Source organism: Notolepis coatsorum (assembly GCF_963971535.1).
Source record: "Notolepis coatsorum genome assembly, chromosome: 9".
Taxonomy (NCBI): domain Eukaryota; kingdom Metazoa; phylum Chordata; class Actinopteri; order Aulopiformes; family Paralepididae; genus Notolepis; species Notolepis coatsorum.
This window is the reverse complement of record NC_140173.1, coordinates 46,184,517-46,207,213: the sequence shown is the minus strand read 5'-3', so window position 1 is coordinate 46,207,213 and position 22,697 is coordinate 46,184,517. Positions and strand designations below refer to the sequence as shown.

At 41.3% G+C, this 22,697-nt stretch overlaps 1 protein-coding gene across 1 annotated transcript in view; it reads left to right on the top strand.

Moving 5' to 3' along the window:
- Nucleotides 1–11,329: 11,329 nt before the first annotated feature.
- Nucleotides 11,330–22,697, top strand: part of prom2 (prominin 2) — an 82,528-nt gene continuing 71,160 nt past the window's right edge. Inside the window, 2 exon segments of the mRNA XM_084321857.1 lie at nucleotides 11,330–11,574; nucleotides 17,024–17,386. Of these exon segments, the coding sequence (XP_084177983.1) occupies nucleotides 17,131–17,386 (256 nt within the window). The 5' untranslated portion in view covers nucleotides 11,330–11,574; nucleotides 17,024–17,130.

Here is a 22,697-nt window from a genome sequence, read left to right as displayed (position 1 = left end):
ATTTTTTATTTTTATTTAAATTAATCTCCAAAGTTAAAGCATTAACTTTGACAGCCCTAGTATATATATAAATGTGCGAATTGGCTATAATAAGGTAATTTATAAGCTATTCTATATTCTATAATAATATTTCAAATAGCATTGGTCCGGATGGGAGAATTCAGTACTGTATCTACAGAACCTTCTGTTTAATCATCTTCCCTTTATTCATTTCCTTAGATTTTTTGTACACATGATCTCAAGAAGGTACTGAACGAGGTCAGTGGCAGTTATTCATGTCTGGTCATTATTAGCATGGTGTTATTCACTGTCAAAGATGCAAAGAAAAATCATAATTCATATTCTCCTTTGTTTCATCACAATTTAAGCAAGCCTAGTAATAGACACAACATTTCTGATACTGGGAATACATTCACTGAGGTCCATAGATGTCCCTAGATACCAAGAATATGCAAATGGATTGTAGGTGTGGAGCAATATTCCATTTACTTAGGTATGCATTTTAGGCGGATTTTCAGAAAATAGGGCTCCGGGCTTAAGAGGTTAAAGGAGCAATAGTTGATTTAGATTTTGGGAAGAACCTCGAAATATTTTCAAATCCCTAAACTGAATTTGACAACGCCCTTCCCAATCAGAACACATCGGTGGCTCCAAAGCCACGCCTCACTAGCTAGCTAGAATGAATGAATGAATGAATGAATGAATGAAAACTTTATTTAACAGATTGCAGAATGGGTACAATACAGTACGGCTCAATACACACAATTGGTAAGGCGATGCAGACCAGAGAAAGACGTTTGTCTTGTTTACATCAGGGTCCCTGATGTCAGGCAGCTATGTGTTAGCAGCAGGCCTTTGCGTACGCACACAACTGTTAAGCGCATAACAAGTATCGTGTCACTAGAGGGTTTGATAGACAGCTCGCTCGTGCCAATCATTTGTCGTTAGTTTGATTTTATGTTGTTTTAGCTCCTGCCCCTTACAGATTTTCTTTTCATTTAGTTGTCAAACGTCTTATTTTTTTTTGTACTATTGATTACTATTATCGAGATATAATACGAAATGTAAAATGTTGCCAAATATCAGCGGCCGCCTATTGAGCCTTTAATCACTTTAATCTACATTTAATCAATTGTATATCGTTAATGCACTTTACTCTTACCTTGCACTCGGGTTAGATGCCAACTTCTTTTCTCTGTGCTGTAGGCCTACCGGTGCTGTACGGTGACAATAGCTTTGAATCTAATGTAATCTAATTTAATCTAATGTAATTGAATCTAATTGAATCTAATGTAATCTAATCAAATGTACTTGTAGAGGATTGGTGCCTGGTGTACAGTCAGTCAGGTTGTTGATCTAATCTAACTGCTGCAAGTACATTTTCCAGTAATGGTTAATTTAATATGTAACTCTCAGGAAATTTCTATTCTGGTAGAAGTATATAAGCCATTTGAAGGTCCTTATTGCATATTTTCCCAATGCAAATCAGAAAAGACCTACCTCATCGTGGCTGTGATTTAATCTGGTTGTTGATATAGGGCATTATTTGATTTGATCTTTATTTGTCTCGAACACAACATACAAATAAGACAAAATGTAAACATATACAAATTAGTCCATCTTCATCTGTAGAAAAACAAACGAGGATGAGTTGGAGAAGGAAGCACAGTTTATCTAGTCCCGCCCCTTTCTTACAATATCATAACATTTCAAATAAAACTTTCTTCAGAATCAGAAAAGTCTTTATTGCCAAGTAAGCTTGCACAGACAAGGAATCTGTCTTGGTCATTTGGTGCATCAACATTAACATTTCAACACTTACAAAGCAAGTAGGAGTAAAAACATTTTTAAGTAGAAAATTAAATGGAATATATAAATTATATTATAATAAAAATACAATATAATATAATATAGGACAGGGCTGTACAATTGTGCAGGATTGTGCAAATAATATGAACAGTGTCATGTTCAGATGCTCATGCTTTGAGTATATGTGCAAATATAATAGTCCTAATAGAACTACCGTACTTTTCGGACTATAAGCCGCGGCTTTTCCCCCCATTTTTCGACCCTGCGGCTTATATAACGGTGCAGCTTATATGTGACTCGACGTGACCAAACTCGAAAGTGTAAACATCTAAATATTGCTTTTTTGACTGCATTGAAATGTTATTTATCTGTTCCCTTATTTGCTAAACTTAATACAACTTGTAAATGAGTTAATGCTTGTTATTTGTCCGACAGTATTGTGTCCCAATGCTAATTACATATGGTAATTAAACATTAAAACACCTGCGGCTTATAGTCCAGTGCGGCTTATATATGTACACATCATTCAATTTAGCTGCTGCGGCTTATAGTCAGGTGCGGCTTATAGTGCGAAAAGTACGGTATCTATAGTTCCTCAGTTCTGTATTTGTCCATCAGTGCTTTTTTGTTCTTTTGTTCTATTATTGAACTGTGCAACATTATTGCTGTTTCATTGCCACTTATACTCCATTTCATAAAGTGACCCCACAAACTGAAATGCACATGCTTTTAAGAGTGCGGACAGTAGGATATTTTAAGTTAAGTTTCCCCTTAAATCACAACTTCCTTCTGTCCATGAAATCTTTTGTATATTACCTGTATATATTAACTAAAAAAATAGAATAAAAAGGTTTAAAACAAGAAAACATTCAAATGAATAAAAATAAAAAGATAGGAATAAAAAGGTTTAAAACATAAAAACATTTCAAATGAATAAAATTAAATAAAATAAACAAAACATAGGAGCAGATAAAAAAAACAGGCCCTATTGGAAGGCAGAGCAAAATAAATGGGTTTTAATGCTGGCCTTGAAGGCAGCAATGGAGACTGAGGCCTTGATGGACCCCGGCAGCTGATTCCACAGGCACGGCCCCCGTGCTGAAAAGGCACGGTGCCCCATCGACATGCCTATAGTGCGTGGGATGGCGAGGAGGTTTTGGCTGCCAGACCTGAGTGACCTGGATGCAGGTTGAGGGGAGAGGAGGTCCTGGAGATAGGTCGGGCCGGAGTGGTTTATGGCCTTATAGATCAGCAGGAGAACCTTGAAGCTGATCCGCTGGTTAATTGGGAGCCAGTGAAGGGAATGGAGGACTCGGGTGATGTGTTCTGTTTTCCGGGTTCAATGTGAATACTGAGAGCACTTGGTAACACTCTGCTTTAGCGGGCACAAGTATCTAGGGACTAATGAGGAACTGATTGTCTTGAAACTAACGAGGAACTAGTATGTTAACAAAGCATAGGAACAGGTATTTTTTAACCTTTTAGAATTAGAGGTAAGCGATAAACGAATGGGTAACTCAAACAGGTACTGAATCGTTGGGAAGCAAAGTAGAAGCCATTTTGGGATGATTTCTCTGAACTCGACACATCGGGTCTGAGACAATGGGTTCTCATTGTGGTTGTATTTAATTTTGGTGAACAATTTAAAAAAATAAAATTCCAACACATTATGTTACATTATTGTATATTCACCCCCCCCCCCCCCCCCATCATCATCTGACATTCTATCTACCTTTTTTTTATCCACTTTTTCTATTTTTCTTCCATCCCAATTCCACTGTGCCAATTCTCCCCTCCCCTGTCTTGAACGTTGCTCGCACATGCCCCCCACTGGCCGGTTGTAGGGAGGATAGAAGCCTTGCATTACGTGTCCCCTCCGATACACGAGGAGGCAGCCTGTCACATCTTTTCACCTGCCAGCGCGGACTCTCATTGGCGAGGTGTAACATGTGGGAGGCTCACACTACCCCCGCCATTTCCTGTCTCTGCTGTGCAGGCGTCCCCCAACCGACCTGTAGGAGTCGCTGTCCACAACGTCCAGATTACCACCCATCGACTTCCACCCGCTAACTCTGCCAATTGAGTTAGTATGACGGCCGGCCCAAGCCGGAGGCAAAGCCGACAGCCGTATTCGAACCTGGTGTCTCTTGCGTTGGTGACGAGCGCAATGTCCGCTGCGCCACCCAGCCGCCATACATTCTATCTATCTGTAACGGTTGTGATATCGTCACCTTTTTGACTTCGATGCCCTTGGGCGGGTTTCAAACCCGTGGTCTCCCACACCACGGGCGACAGCACAGACCGCTATACCAAGAGCTGAATTCACTTCTTGGTAACGTGTCTATGTGTCTTTTAAGGGAGAGTGAGTTTAACTCGCAGTACGGCTACTCGCCACAGTCACTTCACAAAACTTGGAGTCCATCGTGACTACGCCTCGCGGTACCATCTGTTACATATATCTATCTATCTATCTATCTATCTATCTATCTATCTATCTATCTATCTATCTATCTATCTATCTATCTATCTATCTATCTATCTATCTATCTATCTATCTATCTATCTATCTATCTATCTATCTATCTATCTATCTATCTATCTATCTATCTATCTATCTAAAACGGACTATGAAACAGTGTCTACAATATGCCATATCTACTGTTGAGGTTCCATGGTAACCGGCATTCCATTAGTAGGCCGACCTTGGGAGTTCTGTCTCTCCCTACCCTCTTTCAAAGAGGATCTGAGCACAGTCGGCATCCCCGACAAATTGGTGACCCCAGACGTGGTCCTCGAAACCAGGTGCAAGGACAGACCAGATCCAGAATGATCTAATCAACACTCTTGTGGGCCCCATCTAAAAAGGTGAGCAGAGCCTCTTATATGAAAGTCTGCATAGAGTTAACTTTTTAGACAAGAGTGTTGACGATCCTCTCCTGTCACTGACTGTCTGAATCTGCGCCTTCGAGGAATCCGTAATTTAAGTAAGGCCAATTTTCAATTATTAAAAATAATAATAATGCACTCAGAGTTTAACACTCAAGCTCTATATTATTTGACGAACAATGCCAATGAGCACTGACCCTTAGCTGCCAGAGATGTACCCCTCTCCTGGTGACTTGTAGTTCACAATATGTAAGTCACTTTGGATAAAAGCATCAGCTAAATGTCTAAATTGTAACTTGTAAATTGTAATCTCGATATATACGTCTCAGTGTTTACTTCAGTCCTGTTTTCTCAGAGGCAGCTCCTTCATGTTCAACCCAGATTCGGCACAAACAAGGGTCTAAACACGTTTCGCAATTATGCCACATCAATGTGGAACGCCCTACCCACAGCCGTAATTTTTTTTTGAATCCCTACCCACCTTCAAAACCGCTCTCAAAGAGCACCTACAAGGCTGCAATTCGAAAAAACTGGCCCCCGTAATTGTCCAAACCCCCCCTCCCACCCCCTCCTAATGTACAGTTTCCTCCCCCTTGTATGTATTATTATCTGTTAGGATCTCTGTTTAACAGTACTGTATATTTGCATATCTTGTATGTCACAAATGTAACAGTACTGTATACCTGTATGTCATGTATTGTCATAAATGTCATGATATATATCTGTATATCTGTATGGCCCCCGTAAATGTCCAAACCCCCCCTTCCACCCACCCACCCCCTCCTAATGTACAGCTTCCTCCCCCTCGTATGTATATATTATCTGTTAGGATCTCTGTTTAACAGTACTGTATATTTGCATATCTTGTATGTCACAAATGTAACAGTACTGTATACGTGTATGTCATATGTATGTCAGAAATGTCATGATATCTGTATGTTGCGTATGTCATTAATGTCATTATGAATTGAAAATGGGGGACCCTGATGTAAACAAGATGAAAGTCTTTCTCTGGTCTGCATCCCCTTAACAATTGTGTTATTGAGCCGTACTGTATTGTACCCATTCTGCAATCTGTTAAATAAAGTTTTCAATCAATCAATCAATCAATCAATCAATCAATCAATCAATCAATCAATCAATCAATCAATCAATTCCACATTTCCAGTGTCTTGGTGTGTGGTGGCAACCAACATTGAACTACTAGTCTTTTGGCCGCGGCCCAAATTGCTGGTGTATTTTATGCGTTTGAACCCAAAAATAACACCGTGCAAAAAATCATCCGTTTCACATGATCCTCATGAGACTCCATACAGCATGTTTGGGTTGTGTCGTTGCATGTCAGAGTGTGATACTATCTGAACGGGGGGGGGGGGGGTGTTGCAACGGAGGAATTCCTTTGTAACCACATGACCATACGCTGGAACTAAGATGACCAGGGTGCGAACCATGGGGGAGCTAGGGGAGCCATGGCTTCCCTAGATGAGACATCAGCTCCCCTGAAAACATGATTCGTGAATTTTTGGGGGGTCTCTAAAATACTGACAATAGGGGCGGCTAGGTGGTGCAGTGGGCAAGGCGCTCACCACCAATGCAGGAGACGCTGGGTTCGAGCCCAGCTCTCCGCATTGCTATCAGCTTGGCTGGTCGTGCAGGTGAAAAGATGCGACGGCTGCTTCCTCGAGTACCGGAGGGGACACGTGATGTAAGGCTTCGTCCACATTGCAGCCGGCTTGTGGGAGGCGTGGCCTAACAGCGTTCGAGACAGGGGAGGGTAGAATTGGACGATACGAAATTGGGATGGGAGAAAAATAGAAAATGGGAGAAAAAGTAGATAAAAAAAAATATATATATACTGACAATAATCTTGCAATTACCATTCGGAGCGTGGTGGCGCTGCAGCCTGCAGGCACAAATCAAACTTCACACGGCCCTTTAAAAGAAAGAAAATACAGGTATTCAGGATAATGTCGAAAGTTAAACGAAAAATCAAAGAAGTAAGCCTTCTAACCAATTTTTGGTTTTTACAAAGAAGGCGAAGCAGCCAATCGACTCGACTGAGCAGGAGCCGGTAGGAGCATCTACTTCTTCAATCGCAGACAATTTTAAATTGACTGCTGGCGACGCTTACAACCTGCTGCGGGGACTACTTCTGTGACATGCAGATTTTGAGAATTGGGCAGATCTTCACCATCAGGTGAGTGGCGAGTCATTTTAATACTGTAAAAGCAGTCTGGAATAACTACCCTGCTTTAGCGCGGCACTTTAAAACAGCAAGTGAGGACGCATCTCGCAGGCAGCTGATCCCAGGCCTTTGTGGTCGCTTCTGTGTTAAGGTAAGACATTCTTTTCCTAATTACAGTAACTGTATTATTATCATTATTGCTCATTTATAAAATGTCTATGGTATGATTATTGTGCGTTGGTGGTTACATGCGCAGCTGCGCTTGTCTCGTGTGTGGGTGCGTGCGGCTCTCACCCTGTCTTTTAGTACTGATCAGGGTGCTGACTGGTGTGATAATGTTGCATTTGCCTATAATAATGTTAGACTCGATGTGTTTGGTCGTGGACTTGTTGTTCGGTATTGGTTCATCCGTGTGTTTATGTGTAAATAGGACTGTTGTGTGTGAATTTTAGTGTTGGATCAGAGGGGTTATTCTGAGCATGTGTATTTCAATCATAGCTGTCAACATTGGGATTTGAAAAAACGGGAGATTGCGCCCCGCCCCCCTCCCCTGCCCCCTCCCAATGTAGTCTCCTCCCCCTCGTATGTATATATTTTCTGTTAGGATGTTTGTTGACAGCTGCTCTCTGCTGAGCTGCCTCGTCGCTGCCATCTGCTGGTCAAAACCTGTATGTACCCAAGGACTGGGTGAACTACTAATTGCTACATTAAATTAATCAGATACCTGGTTGAAAGTGAGAAGCTGTGTACAATCCCTGCATTAAATGAATGGAAGTGTCAGTGTTTCTGTAGAGGAGATGGAACGCAAGGCCATAGATTTAGAATAGATAGAAAGGGCACATTGTGGTGTATCATAATTAATTTGTTGAATACAATAGGATTTTTATAATGTTGACACAAATTAAGGAATATTTACACTAAGTTCTCTTTTACCTCTTATTTAATTCATTCATTAATTTAATTGTAGGTACTGTTTATATTGTACATAGTCCTGTGTGTTGTATATAGTGTCCTATGTTACTTTTGTGTTTATTGTCTCTTTCTATATACACCGTAGGAAGGGGGGCATGTAAAGAACAGCAATGTCGGGGAGCTCCAGTAGCTCACCGCGTACCTCGAACGCTATTTCGGCGTCGGGGACAACCGTGCGCGTCACGGATCTGAGGTACACGAGTTCGACTCCCGGACTCGCCGTATTTTCTCAGAGTGTCTTTCCCCCGATCTATATCCTATTCAACCTGTATCTGTCGGTCATACTTGACCAAGAAAAAGCGATAAACGCGAAAAGAACCAGCTGACTGGTCAAAGTTTAAAAAAAAAAGAACAGCAATGTCCATTCTATCAACTCCAAATCTGTGCTATGAGCTCAATTCTCCCGGTGCATGTGGAAGTAGAATTGCTGTCTTGTTTTGGATGAATGAGTAGAAATGAAAAACGGAAATCTTGTTTTATTAAAGTAGTTTTGACATGTGATATTTGATTTGATTAGACATTTTTAAAAAATACAAGATTCCAGAAAAACGTCAAGGATGCTACACAAAAAAGTCAAGACTTATTTCCATTGTGGTCCTTGATATAGATAAAGATATTGTTTCATTGTGTATTGATTAACTTTACATTTGCGCTTCATTTACTTTACAAAAGTTATACTGGCACATGGGTCTAATACCACAATGGATTATGGGTAAATGCAATGTTAAAGCAGTGCCAATGTAAGACTGACTTTACATTAAACAAATGACAAAAATATAGTATAAAGTAGGGTATTATTTGGACTAAAGAATGGTGTTGTCTCACCCTACTCGCATGTTGAGGGAGAGCACCATACATTATACACTGAAAAACCACGGCCGAGAGTGAGCTCTCCGGGAACAACTCCACTTTGCCCGACAGTTTTCTCAGCAACTGTCTTCCCGTCTGACTTCCTCTGCTAACGGTCTTATCTACACTCCTGCCACCTGTCATCGCGGAGGGGAATTGCAGCCATTTTGTATAAATAAAAAAATACGGGAAAAATACGGGAAAATATTTTAACGGGAGGACGGCGGGAGAGAAGGTTGAAATACGGGAGAATCCCTGGAAAAACGGGAGCGTGGACAGGTATGATTTCAATATGTGCGTCTTCATCATGCATGCATGCAGACCTGTGTGGTGTGGACTATGTGTGGTTCTGTAACGTTACTCATACCTATAGCCTATGTCAGCATTGCAAGCGTCACAGTAAAGTCCTCCCTGTGAGGCATGCGCAGCGCCGCTGACCCCCCCCCCCCCCCCCCCCCAAATATAATGAGCTCCCCCGAAGACCATGGTATGGTTCGCACACTGATTGCTCATTTATAAAATGTCTATGGTATGATTATTGTGCGTTGGTGGTTACATGCGCAGCTGCGCTTGTCTCGTGTGTGGGTGCGTGCGGCTCTCACCCTGTCTTTTAGTACTGACCAGGGTGCTGACTGGTGTGATAATGTTGCATTTGCCTATAATAATGTTAGACTCGATGTGTTTGGTCGTTGACTTGTTGTTTGGTATTGGTTCATCCGTGTGTTTATGTGTAAATAGGACTGTTGTGTGTGAATTTTAGTGTTGGATCAGAGGGGTTATTCTGAGCATGTGTATTTCAATCATAGCTGTCAACATTGGGATTTGAAAAAACTGGAGATTTCGCCCCGCCCCCCTCCCCCGCCCCCTCCCAATGTAGTCTCCTCCCCCTCGTATGTATATATTTCTGTTAGGATGTTTGTTGACAGCTGCTCTCTGCTGAGCTCTCTGCTGAGCTGCCTCGTCGCTGCCATCTGCTGGTCAAAACCTGTATGTACCCAAGGACTGGGTGAACTACTAATTGCTACATTAAATTAATCAGATACCTGGTTGAAAGTGAAATGCTGTGTACAATCCCTGCATTAAATTAATGGAAGTGTCAGTGTTTCTGTAGAGGAGATGGAACGCCTGCTCTTGTCGGCACTGCGCAGCCGTGGAATCACAAGGCCATAGATTTAGAATTGATAGAAAGGGCACATTGTGGTGTATCATAATTAATTTGTTGAATACAATAGGATTTTTATAACGTTGACACAAATTAAGGAATATTTACACTAAGTTCTCTTTTACCTCTTATTTAATTCATTCATTAATTTAATTGTAGGTACTGTTTATATTGTACATAGTCCTGTGTGTGTTGTATATAGTGTCCTATGTTACTTTTGTGTTTATTGTCTTTCTATACCGTAGGAAGGGGGGCATGTAAAGAACAGCAATGTCCATTCTATCAACTCCAAATCTGTGCTATGAGCTCAATTCTCCCGGTGCATGCGGAAGTAGAATTGCTGTCTTGTTTTGGATGAATGAGTAGAAATGAAAAACGTAAATCTTGTTTTATTAAAGTAGTTTTGACATGTGATATTTGATTTGATTAGACATTTAAAAAAAATACAAGATTCCAGAAAAACGTCAAGGATGCTACACAAAAAAGTCAAGACTTATTTCTATTGTGGTCCTTGATATAGATAAAAATATTGTTTCATTGTGTATTGATTAACTTTCTATTTGCGCTTCATTTACTTTACAAAAGTTATACTGGCACATGGGTCTAATACAGCAATGGATTATGGGTAAATGCAATGTTAAAGCAGTGCCAATGTAAGACTGACTTTACATTAAACAAATGACAAAAATATAGTATAAAGTAGGGTATTATTTGGACTAAAGAATGGTGTTGTCTCACCCTACTCGCATGTTGAGGGAGACCACCATACATTATACACTGAGAAACCACGGCCGAGAGTGAGCTCTCCGGGAACAACCCCACTTTGCCCGACAGTTTTCTTGGCAACCGTCTTCCCGTCTGACTTCCTGTGCTAACGGTCCAATCTACACTCCTGCCACCTGTCCTCGCTGAGGGAAATTGCAGCCATTTTGTATAAATAAAAAAATACGGGAAAATATTTTAACGGGAGGACGGCGGGAGAGAAGGTTGCAATACAGGAGAATCCCTGGAAAAACGGGAGGGTGGACAGGTATGATTTCAATATGTGCGTCTTCATCATGCATGCATGCAGACCTGTGTGGTGTGGACTATGTGTGGTTCTGTAACGTTACTCATACCTATAGCCTATGTCAGCATTGCAAGCTGTGAGGCACGCGCACCTCTGCTGACCCCCCCCCCCCCCCCAAATATAATGAGCTCCCCCGAAGACCATGGTATGGTTCGCACGCACACTGCACACACACGCACAACACGCACACACAGAGGAAACTAATCTTTTGTTCAGGAACCTCTTTCTGTCAAGCACCCTTCTCAAGTTGTTGCCTTTGTTCTCCTACCACTTGTTCCCACATCTCCCCCTCCCTCTCTGTTCGTTTTTTCAAGGCCCTCCCTCTCCCTCCCTCCCTCTCCCTCTATCTTTAGTGCCAGCGTTTCACTACTACGCACAGAGAGACAGTCAACTACAACTTCAGAGCACTAGCAGAGCCTATTACATTTCCATTGGGTTGGACACTCACTCACTCACTCACTTGTGCAGACCCAGCTCTCTCTCTCTCTCTCTCTCTCTCTCTCTCTCTCTCTCTCTCTCTCTCTCTCTCTCTCTCTCTCTCTCACACACACACTTGAGGAGACCAAACTAGAGAGCTATACTGGGGTCCAACACCACCATTCAGCCAACCTGGGTGACTTTTCACTGCTGAAGAGAGAACAGGTAAGGTCTCACTTCTTTCTCTTTCTCTGTGCACTCCTGTCCGGACCTTCCATGATCTCCCCCGCAGTGCCCGCTGTCCTCTCCTCCTTCTACCAACACACACCTCCTCTGGAACAGTAGACTACATAGAGAGCGTCTCGTCACAGTTTGTTCCCACAGCTCCATTGGGTAAACAGTTTCCTCAGACCACTGTTTGAGTTGTAGAGTTGGAGGCTGCGGCTCCGTTCACACTGCGAGCCTGAAATTCTCAATTCTGATTTATTGCTCCGATTAGATTTATTTAGCTGGTTTGGCTTTTTAATTATTTATTTTTTTAAATGTTTTAAACGTGGCCAAGATCAGATTCCAGTGTGAACCAGTTACCCTCCTCAACTGACCTGCAAATTAACAGCGAATTGTGACAATCTAGATTCTAGAGTGAAGTAAAAGTACAGTCTGTATCTGATTCAGGAGTCAGGACCACATATGAAAGTGGCCCAGATCTGAATAGAAAATATCTGATGTGGAAGATGTGATTTGTGCTGTTGTTCACACTGTTTAACAACACTATAAATCAGATTCGGGCCACTTTTTTGCCTGCAGTGTGAACGTAGCCTCTAAAGGACTGTGGTGTGTACTGTCAATAGGAGTGTTCAACGAGACAGGCAGTTGCCACGCTCTCTTTCTGACAACACCAGGGGATCCCGGTTCCCTCTGAGCAGATACCGTTAAACACTTACTTGTGAGAACAACAAGCCTAATTTAGATTAGATTGGATGCGATTCCAATGTATTGTCAATGTCATCATGCAGCACAAGTACAGTACAACAAAAATAAGTTTGGCATCCAACCAGAGTGCAAATGTAACAGTAAAGTGCAATAGTAATATACAATGTAGGGGTGATTATTAAACTGGCTATAAAATATATAAATGAGTACTACTGAGTGTAGTGCTAATCAGATGTATGTACAGAGTTGTAGTATTAATATGTACAGTGATACAGGTATAAAGACACTAATAGTAGTACATCATACCAGGCCAGCAGTGTAACTACATCATACTGGCCAGCAGTGTAACTAGTAAGAGTAGGTAAGGGATATGTACAGATATAGATAGATTTAGTACTAGGGGTGGGAATCACCAGTTTCATCATGATACGATACGATATCGATTCTTTGGACAACGATACGATATTTGCCGATATCACAAAGTCTCTCACGATACAATACGATTAGATTAGATTCAGGTGCCTGCAATCGATATGAGATGATATCATATGCCCATTTAACACAATCGGTAACATTTAGATCAACTAAAAAAAGGTAACGAAAATATCATTTGACATTTGTATTTTTGAGCTCTTCCAGACATTTAAAGGAAAATCAATCTATTGTTTTTAATACAAATAGACCTCCTGTTCACTGTAAAGTGCCACGTTTTGATATATTGAGCTTTAAACTTTAAGCTCCATTTTTTGGAACTCAAAACTCAACCTAAAACCCCTCCCTACCTTCCTCTCCCAAACCGTTCCTACAACAATTTGTTGATGTTGCATGATCATGTATAGGCCTACATTTATTATGTATTATATTGTTTATGTTTAAATAACATTTAAACATCAAACTCCTCTGACCTCATCTGGTCTTTCCAAAGACGCGCGCGCACACACACAGAAAGGGAGAATGCTATGCTGTAACGTCTACACACACGGAGCTACTGCTGTTGTTCTTGGGCGGATATGAGACTCCACAGGATTTTCAAAATAAGAGTATCGATATGAATCGATCTTATTACATTGCATCGATCCGATTCGATCGTTGATAAATACATCGATGTATCGATCTGGATCGATGTATCGTCCCACCCCTATTTAGTACCACATCTTTACACCACACTGGTGTCTAAACTTGGTACATGCAATTTCCTGAGTGCATTGACGTCACAGGATCGACTTTTGATATGGTGATAACGGTGTGTAAAGTTTCATGCAGGTGTCTGTCTTCTCAGCCTGACAGTGGTTTTAACATAATCTGCTATCTGCCAGGCTTCGCTGTGCCTTGGCTGGGTTGGGCTAAACAGTGGAGATGCAGGTACCAGGGGGTTGACCAAAGCACTTTGGTTTGTTTGTGTTACCACTCTGTAGACACCCTCTATGACTACGACGATACAGTACTTTGTTGAATTAGATTAGATTAGATTCAAATGTATTGTCATCCTACAGCACGAGTACAGTACAACAAAGAGAGGTTTGGCATCCAACCAGAGGGCACAATGTAAAGTGCAATAGTAATATACAATGTACAGGTGATCAAACGGGATATAAAATATATAAATGAGTGGTACTGAGTAGTAGTGCTAAATCAGATGTATGCACACAGTTATAGTATGGTGGTAAGTCTGTGTGTGTCTAGTCATCTTTCCCATGCCTTACCGTACGTAACCTTTTCACTACCACACTACCAAAGGGTTAACCCTTTCACTGCGACAATAACGAAGGTTAACACTTTCACTACCACACTACCAAAGGGTTAACCCTTTCACTGTGACAATAACGAAGGTTAACACTTTCACTACCACACTACCAAAGGGTTAACCCTTTCACTGCGACAATAACGAAGGTTAACCCTTTCACTACCACACTACAAAAGGGTTAACCCTTTCATTGCCACACGACAAAGGGTTAACCCTTTCACAACCACACTACAGAAGGTTAACCCTTTCACAACCACACTACAGAATGTTAACCCTTTCACAACCACACTACAGAAGGTTAACCCTTCCACTACCACACTACAGACGGTTAACAGACTAGTGTGGTAGTGAAAGGGTTAACCTTCTGTAGTGTGGTAGTGAAAGGTTTAAGATATGGTATAATGTATAATGTGCAATATGTCATAAAAGTGTATAAAACTTTTATAACATGTCATGATTCTTTGTGAGGCAGTTGAGATACTCCTCCATTGCAGCTGTAGTCTTACATATACAGTTTATACAGAGGTTCTCAACGAGGGGCCAAGGGGCCCTTAGGGGTCATTGAGCAGGTTCCAGTGGGTCTACAGAAAAAGACAGTTTAACTTTACAATTTCATTCACTAGAAGTTAGTCCAACGAGAGGATGTATACGAGTGACATAGGTTTCACTCTCTCCCCTGTGATCTCCCCGACCACAGTATCGAGTCACATCGAACACAACAAATATCCTCTCAGATGGGCGTCTCTGAGACTAATCGAATGGGGGTCTCGCGGCCTTATAAGATAAGATAAGATGTTCCATTATTGATCCCCTTATGGGTATCAATGTGGAGGTTGTGGTGGAACTGGACTCATCAATCATGTCGTAGACGGAGACGGATCTTCATGATCAATATAGGTTTAAAAGAGAAACAGAGTACAAAGTACATGTAGATTACATTTCAGATTTGCTGAGAGGAGTTGCTGTGGTCACTGAGATATGTTAATCACCAACGTACAACAACAACAACAACAACAAGAAGTATATCTGTCTATCATGTATACTGTATACAATGCAATGCTAAGGGGATACAGCTCCTGGGGATAGAGAAGGGTGGGGGTTAGGGACATTGTCTCTCTAGGTGTGAGATTCAAGCTATTGTTAGGAGGGACAAAGGTATTCCTCCACAGGCTCCTTGACATGAAGAAAGGTAGAGGACCACCAATTATAGAGTATGATGAGGCTCCATTTGTCTTAATGGCTACAGCTGTACTCTATTTGAACCAATTACTAATATCCTCATGATACTTGTTGTATGGTGTGTATGTGAATGTAACAGGTTTCAAGTTTTGCCTTCAAGTTTGATGTCTGCATTTGTACCTCACTGTTTACTCATTTTTACTCACTGTACTTAGATTGTATTTAGGCTGTACTTTAGATTGTATATTGTATTGTATATTGTATATTCCTCTTTTACTTTTTTACTTACTTTTTTACTGTATGAAGCACACTCTCAGGGGCTCATACAGAACCAAGCATTTCACCGTAAAGTACCTATTAGTTGTCACAATATTGTATTGTGACAACTAATAAACAAACTTGAAACTTGAAACTTGATGTTGTAAACATCTTCAAGTTAGTTAGAATAGAAAATATAACTTAATAACTTAACTTAATCTGAGAGTGATATAGGCAGCAGTGTTGTGTCAATATGTTTGTATAAACAAGGAAGATTAACCCTCATGGACCTCTTTTGGTAAAAAGGGGGAGATAGCAGGTCAACACAGTAGATGCCACATAGAAGTGCTTACATCATCTGAAAGCTGGAACCTGAAGATTAATTTGAGATGCGGCTCATCAAGTTTCTAGTCATGAATGTGTAATAAAACTGTTTTGGTTAGATGCTCATTAATATGCACATTAAACTTTTAGAGGCTCAGAACATTGTGATGGAAGTGTATGGTGGCCATTCCCATGCTCAACTATGTCTCATAAGTTGTAGCAATTTCTGTGTTGATACAATTAGTTACACAGCTTTGGTGCTAAATGTAACCATTTTTGACCACTCTAGAATTGATAAACATGGTCAAAAATCCCTCCACAATACCACACTGAGACACTGCTGAAAGTGCTGTAAAAAATCCATGCTGTGATTTCGTATCAAAATAATCTTTTTGACAGATTTCTGTAAGAATTGCATTTTTTTCAGCAATTGGATGGTGAGCACTTCTGTTCTGTAGATTGCTCAGAAACCCCTCCTTATGGTCAATAAACCTAGGGAAGTCATACATCTGAATGACCTAGGCCTCTAGTTTGTGGTTGTAAAGTGTCACGAAGCTGTGATTATCCTAGAGGTCACAATAGGTCAAGTTTCAAAAGAATGGTCTCACTGCAATGAAACAGCTACTATGGCGACCAACATCATCACACATACACACACAATACAATTGAGTCAGATTTCCATTTGGGTTCTATGGTTACCCATATAACCCACTTTTCATTGAGATATTGTGAGATCAGAGGTCAAGGGACCCATTTGAAAATGGCCATGGCACATTTTTCCCTCGCCAAAATTGCCCTAACTTCAGAGCATTATTTAGCCCCCTTCTCGACAAGCTAGCATGTCATGGATACCACTACTTTCGTGATAGCTCCAAAAATACAGCCTGCGAGAGAAGGGCAGGGCGTGCATTGTTTTTCTCATGAAAATTACACTCTAACTGTGTGAAATTACTTGTGAAATGAGTGACTCATTTACTTTTCATCCTTCACAAATTACAGTGCCTGTGTTCCTTATCCATTGAAATGCTCTCCCTCTCTCTCTCTCTCTCTCTCTCTCTCTCTCTCTCTCTCTCTCTCTCTCTCTCTCTCTCTCTCTCTCTCTCTCTCTCTCTCTCTCTCTCTCTCTCTCTCTTGTGTGTGTTTTGCATCTGGTTTTTCTTTCTCTTTGCATCTCTCAGTCACTGTGTGTTTCTGTCAGTGCATTCAGCCAAGTCTTTCCCCCCTCTGCGTTCCCAGACCCAGTGGGACAGCGACAGCGTCATGAGGTGATTGCTCCACAAACACAGCTTCTCTTCTCCGGGCCAAATCTTCCCCCCAGCGCCCGTCTCATCAGCAGGGCAGGCATGGGTCTGTGTGGAGCGAGGCGGAGGTCGGAGGGCATCGCCTGGGCGTTTGTGGCCGGGGTAGGGGCGTCGCTCCTGGGGCTCTGCCTGGCTCAACCTCCCTCCCCTCCGGCTCCGTGTCCGACAGGAGTGACTCCGTCGGGGCTGACCCAGCCCCTGTACCATGCGAACCCGAAGGCGGATAGCGGAGTGGACTTCATGATAGACCTGGTCCAGTCCTTCCTCAAGACAGTCCAGCCCAATCCCTTCCCGAAAGGTTAGTGTCCAGAAGTTCTGTCCTGTACTAGTTTTCATTCCATGTGGATACAATATATGTTTTTAAAGAAACATTGTAACACCAAAGGCATTAATCAGCAATTAAAATATCACTTGGCATAATATATTATATTATTTATTTATTTTATAATCAGCACCATCAGCCATTTAGAACGTCTACAGCAGTACTCTGTGTAGTTTGGTTTGATCTGATTTGTCAGCCTATAAGTGCTTCTTGACTTTTAATGCTGAAGTTGGCTTTAGTGATTTTAATGATCTGGTCCAGTACTCCAGTCCACATGGTTTGATTGATTGATTGAAAACTTTATTTAACAGATTGCAGAATGGGTACAATACAGTACATCTCAATACAAACAACTGCTAAGAGGATGAAGACCATGAAAAAGACTTTCGTCTTGTTTACATAAGGGTCCTACATTTTCAATTCATCAAGAAAATGGTCCAATGGTACAGCTCAACCCCTTGCCCAGAGGTCAAGAGGTCACCCACTCCATTGTCGCTGTTGGGTGAAAACCTAGAAACTCAAATGTTGGCCTTTTGAGGTTCTACATAGCTGCTGCAGTGGGTTGCCTGGACCAGGGACCACAGTCGCTGGATAAGGGATTACTTGAACAGTTTTACTTGAATTCACCTATCTTAAACCCGCCCTCTTTTCTTGAGGGATTGAGGGAAGCTGCTGTTGTGTTTGGAGGATCAAGAAAAGAGGGCAGGGCTTCAGTGGCGTCGCGTGGGTAAAATAACAGGGGAAGCCAAAAAAAATAATTATTAAAAAAAAATTATTAAATATTTTTATTATTTTTTTTTTTTTTTTTTTTTTTTTTTTTTAAGTCAAGCAGTCACCATGTACACTACAGTATGGCTCGGCGGCCAGTCAAACGTTCTTTTTATTTATTTAACAGATTGCAGAATGGGTACAATACAGTGCAGACCAGAGAAAGACGTTTGTCTTGTTTACATCAGGGTCATTAATACTGCTGGAGCATTGGTTAATTTTTGGTCCGATTTTTCCTTGCGCGATTTTGCGCGCCGCGTGGGAGCAAATTCGAGACACATATTCGGTTGCAAAAAGGTGTCCCACGGTCTCCTCTATGGCCGTGAATATTTTCACGCGGATCGGAATCACGGCGCGCCCGTGGGACACTTTTCCGTTTCGGCGAGTTTATTCCACGCTTTCTGTTTTCCTTTTCTAAGCATTTTAGGGGCTACATGTGAATCAGTAAAAGTTGCGGGACGCCCAGATGTTTCCACGATAGAAAGCTCGCGTGGATCCCATAATAGGCTCACTTAATACAGCGTTTTTAAAATCACGCGACATTTTCAGGGTCGCGAGCCGACCTTTTCCCCTCATTTTCGATGATGGAAGTGATTTAGGAAAAGCTTCGGCACGCCGAGAGGTCCCCGTGGATTTAATCTCGCGAGGATCGGGGCAATATTCGGCCCGTGGGAACAGTTACGGGTTAATACAATGTTCAGAGTGCAGAGGGGAGGTGTGCAGAGGGGATTCCACACTCATGATTCTTCTCACAGCCCCGTTTTAAACTTTTAGGGTGTGGCAGTCAGCTCGAATCTGATTGGCTAGGATCGGATTTGGACTCTATAATGCTGGAAGCCTGGAGAAAGAGACCTACCATCTGCCTCCTCTCCTGCTGCAGTGAGCATAGTGAGGCTGACAGTGTGTTAGAGGGAGTGAGAAGGAGAAGAGGGAGACATTTAAAAAAAAAAAAAAAAATTATAACACAGATGCACAGATGAAAAAGAATGTAAACTATATGAAAAAAATTATATATATATATTTTTTTTTTCATATTTCATATTTGATATTAATTCATATTTTAATATTAGGGAGGCATGGCTTCCGTTGGCTTCCATAAGGATTCGCCACTGCAGGGCTTGAGTTGAGATAGGTCAATTCAGCAGGCAAAGTGATATAACATACGCCCACTGCAGTGCAGACTAATAGTGAAATGTAAAAATAAAATTTGCTATTGACATTTATGACCATATTAATGTCACTGCAAATGGAGAGAGGAATGGTGTTTTTACTTTAAGTGAAATATAAAAGGCACCTGTCCTTTTCCCGTGGCACCACGGAACTTAAATTTAAATTGCGTAATAAAAGTCAAAAACACGCTGAAAATCATGCTGCTGTTGTCAATCCGAAAATGGAACGTTTTGGAGATAATGTTTTCATATGAGCAGTAGCCTATTCTATATTGTTTGTACCTGATTTGGCTTATTATTATTATTATTATTATTATTATTATTATTATTATTATTATTATTATTATTATTATTATTATTATTATTATTATTATTATCATTATCATCATCATTATTGTTTATCTCAGATAGCCAGAATGCACTACCAAGGCTATTAGCACTATAGCCACCAGCCAAATGCTGCTATTTAGTCTGTGGTGCAATTCCTCAAGCCACTTACTGGTTCCGCTGCCCATAAAGTGAGTTTCTATCTTTATAGGTGCACAGCCACAATACGTGCTTCCTGCGCTGGGAGTATTATTTCCATACAAGGGTAAAGATGAGGCTTGTGTTGTTGTGGTAAAATAGGTTTCACTCTCCACTGTGATCTCCCCGACCACAGTATTGAGTCACATCGAACACAACAAATATCCTCTCAGATGGGCATCTCTGAGACTAATCGAATGGGGGTCCGCAGCCTTATAAGATAAGATAAGATAAGATAAGATGTTCCTTTATTGATCCCCTTATGTGTATCAATGTGGGGGTTGTGGTGGAACTGGACTCATCAATCATGTCATAGACGGATCTTCATGATCAATATAGGTTTAAAAGAGAAACACGGAGTACAAAGTACATGTAGATTACATTTCAGCTATGCTGAGAGGAGTGTTTTGCTGTGGTCACTGTGAGATATGTTAATCACCAACATAAAACAACAACAACAACAACTACAACAACAAGAAGTATATCTGTCTACAATGCAATGCTAATGTACAGTATATTTTTACAGTATAAGATCAGTTTTGAAAGGTGTATAAACCTATTTCACAAGAAACAGAGTTGAGGTCAGTTTACCCTCCAACACATCCCTGGGCATTACAGCCCACCGGGCCCTGTTTCTCGTACCTGGCTAACTGATTATCCGGATAATTTTCAGGATAGCTTGACTTAAACTAGACCTTTCCGTTCCCCAACGTCGGATTTTCTAAATCACTATGGCAACATATCAAAAAGTTTGAACCTGGTCGAGGGCAGGGTTTAGTTCAGTTGGCTCGATAACCTGCATGGCCACACCCTCGCAAAGAAATCCCAGCTCGCTTCCTGAAATAATTCTCACAGTCTAGATCCCATTATACCATTCTGAATTATGTTTTTGTGCTTCGTTCTTCTAGAGGGGGCTTTTGAAATGTAAAATAATAGACCTAAAATGCTGATAATAAATTTACTTTGTCCTAAATAATGCACGTCATATATACAGCTCTCGCGAGGTGCGATACACACACTATGTGCATGGTTATTTTAATAACGCGGAGCATTGCAAATGTGAATCCCGCTGGCTCTGATTCGTTTCATATCCTCCGCTGTTGATGTATTTGCTTAACGGAGCGCCCGGATTGTGTTTCATTCAAGCATAAATTGAAGCGTCTTTATGCGTGGACTGTGGATTATGAATTATGAGGAATCTGAATCTGTGGATTGTTGAATTGTATCCCTGTCACTCACACGTTATTGTGATATTGTAACTGGGTTTAAAATATATGAGGAGATGCGCTGTTTGACGGATTTGATGACGTGACGTGACTTGATAAATTCAATGAGCCTTAGACGTTTTGACGAATTAATTTGAGAAAATGCATTTATCTGTTCAAGCACTGTTTCATCTGATGATGAACATGAGGTGTCACTGGTATAAACCAAAGGTTAATCAATTCAATGCATGTATGGATGATGTCCGAAACAGATTAAAACCTGATTAATAGTGAAACTGTATAGCCTCCCTCCAAGCCTCTCTGACACCGTTATTTTGGGGGTCGCGCCTTGAAAACTTTGTTTATATATAAAGTACATGATACCTAAGCCGAGCACATACAGCACAGATATCCCCATAAGTATCTATTAATTCGTATCAATTAGATACTCTTTGGGTTTGTTTGTATCTACTTATTCTGAAAGAGTTGAACTAATTATATTCGCTAGCAAGATCTCATTCGATTATTCATTCCATTAAGCCTAATGCCAGCAGGCACATTTAAAGAAATATAATCTGATTGATTGGGATAATGAGGGACTTAAAATGTGCCTATAGATTATGCATTTAACTTGTCGGCGAGGCTATCAAGCCGTACTGTATTGTACCCATTCTGCAATCTGTTAATAAAGTTTTAAATCAATCAATCAATCAATGCCATTAGAAAATCAGGATTTCTGCGATCGACACCTGCTGTCTTTTCAGGTGAGGCGGCCGCACGCAATTATCCTCAGTATCAAGTCTGGTTCGAATTAACGAGACTGAATCAGCGTTCGAGGAACAGGGAAAGCCCGGATTCAAACATCGGGTTAATTGAATCTGGATAATGGGACTTTTGATCGACTTAGTTGAACCAGGTACAGGGAATAGGGCCCTGTACTATATATACTATACTATACTTTATCTAGACATTTTATACAGTTTCGGCTAACCTGTAAGCAATCACTCAGTCAAGACTGAACAGAGATTATCTCTCTCTCTCTCTCTCTCTCTCTCTCTCTCTCTCTCCTCTCTCTCTCTCTCTCTCTCTCTCTCTCTCTCTCTCTCTCTCTGTTCTTACTAGCGCTCTCTCTCTGTCTCTTTCTATCTGTTTCTTACTATATATCTCTCTCTCTCTCCCTCTCTCACTGTTTCTTACTAGCCCCCCCCCTCTCTCTCTGTTTCTTACTAGCTCTCTCTCTGTCTCTTCTATCTGTTTCTTACTCTCTCTCTCTCTCTCTCTCTCTCTCCTCTCTCTCTCTCTCCTCTCTCTCTCTCTCTCTCTCTCTCTCTCCCTCTCTCTGTTTCTTACTAGCCTCTCTCTCTCTCTCTCTGTTTCTTACTAGCTCTCTGTCTCTTTCTATCTGTTTCCTTACTAGCCCCCCCCCCCCCTCTCTCTCTCTCTCTCTCTCTCTCTCTCTCTCCTCTCTCTCTCTCCTCTCTCTCTCTCTCCTCTCTCTCTCTCTCCTCTCTCTCTCTCTCTCTCTCTCTCACACACTGTTTCTGCTCTTCTCTCTCTGTGAGCTTGCTTTCTCTCACATTCTCAATGCATTTCGTACCCATGGAAACGGATGACTAGTTT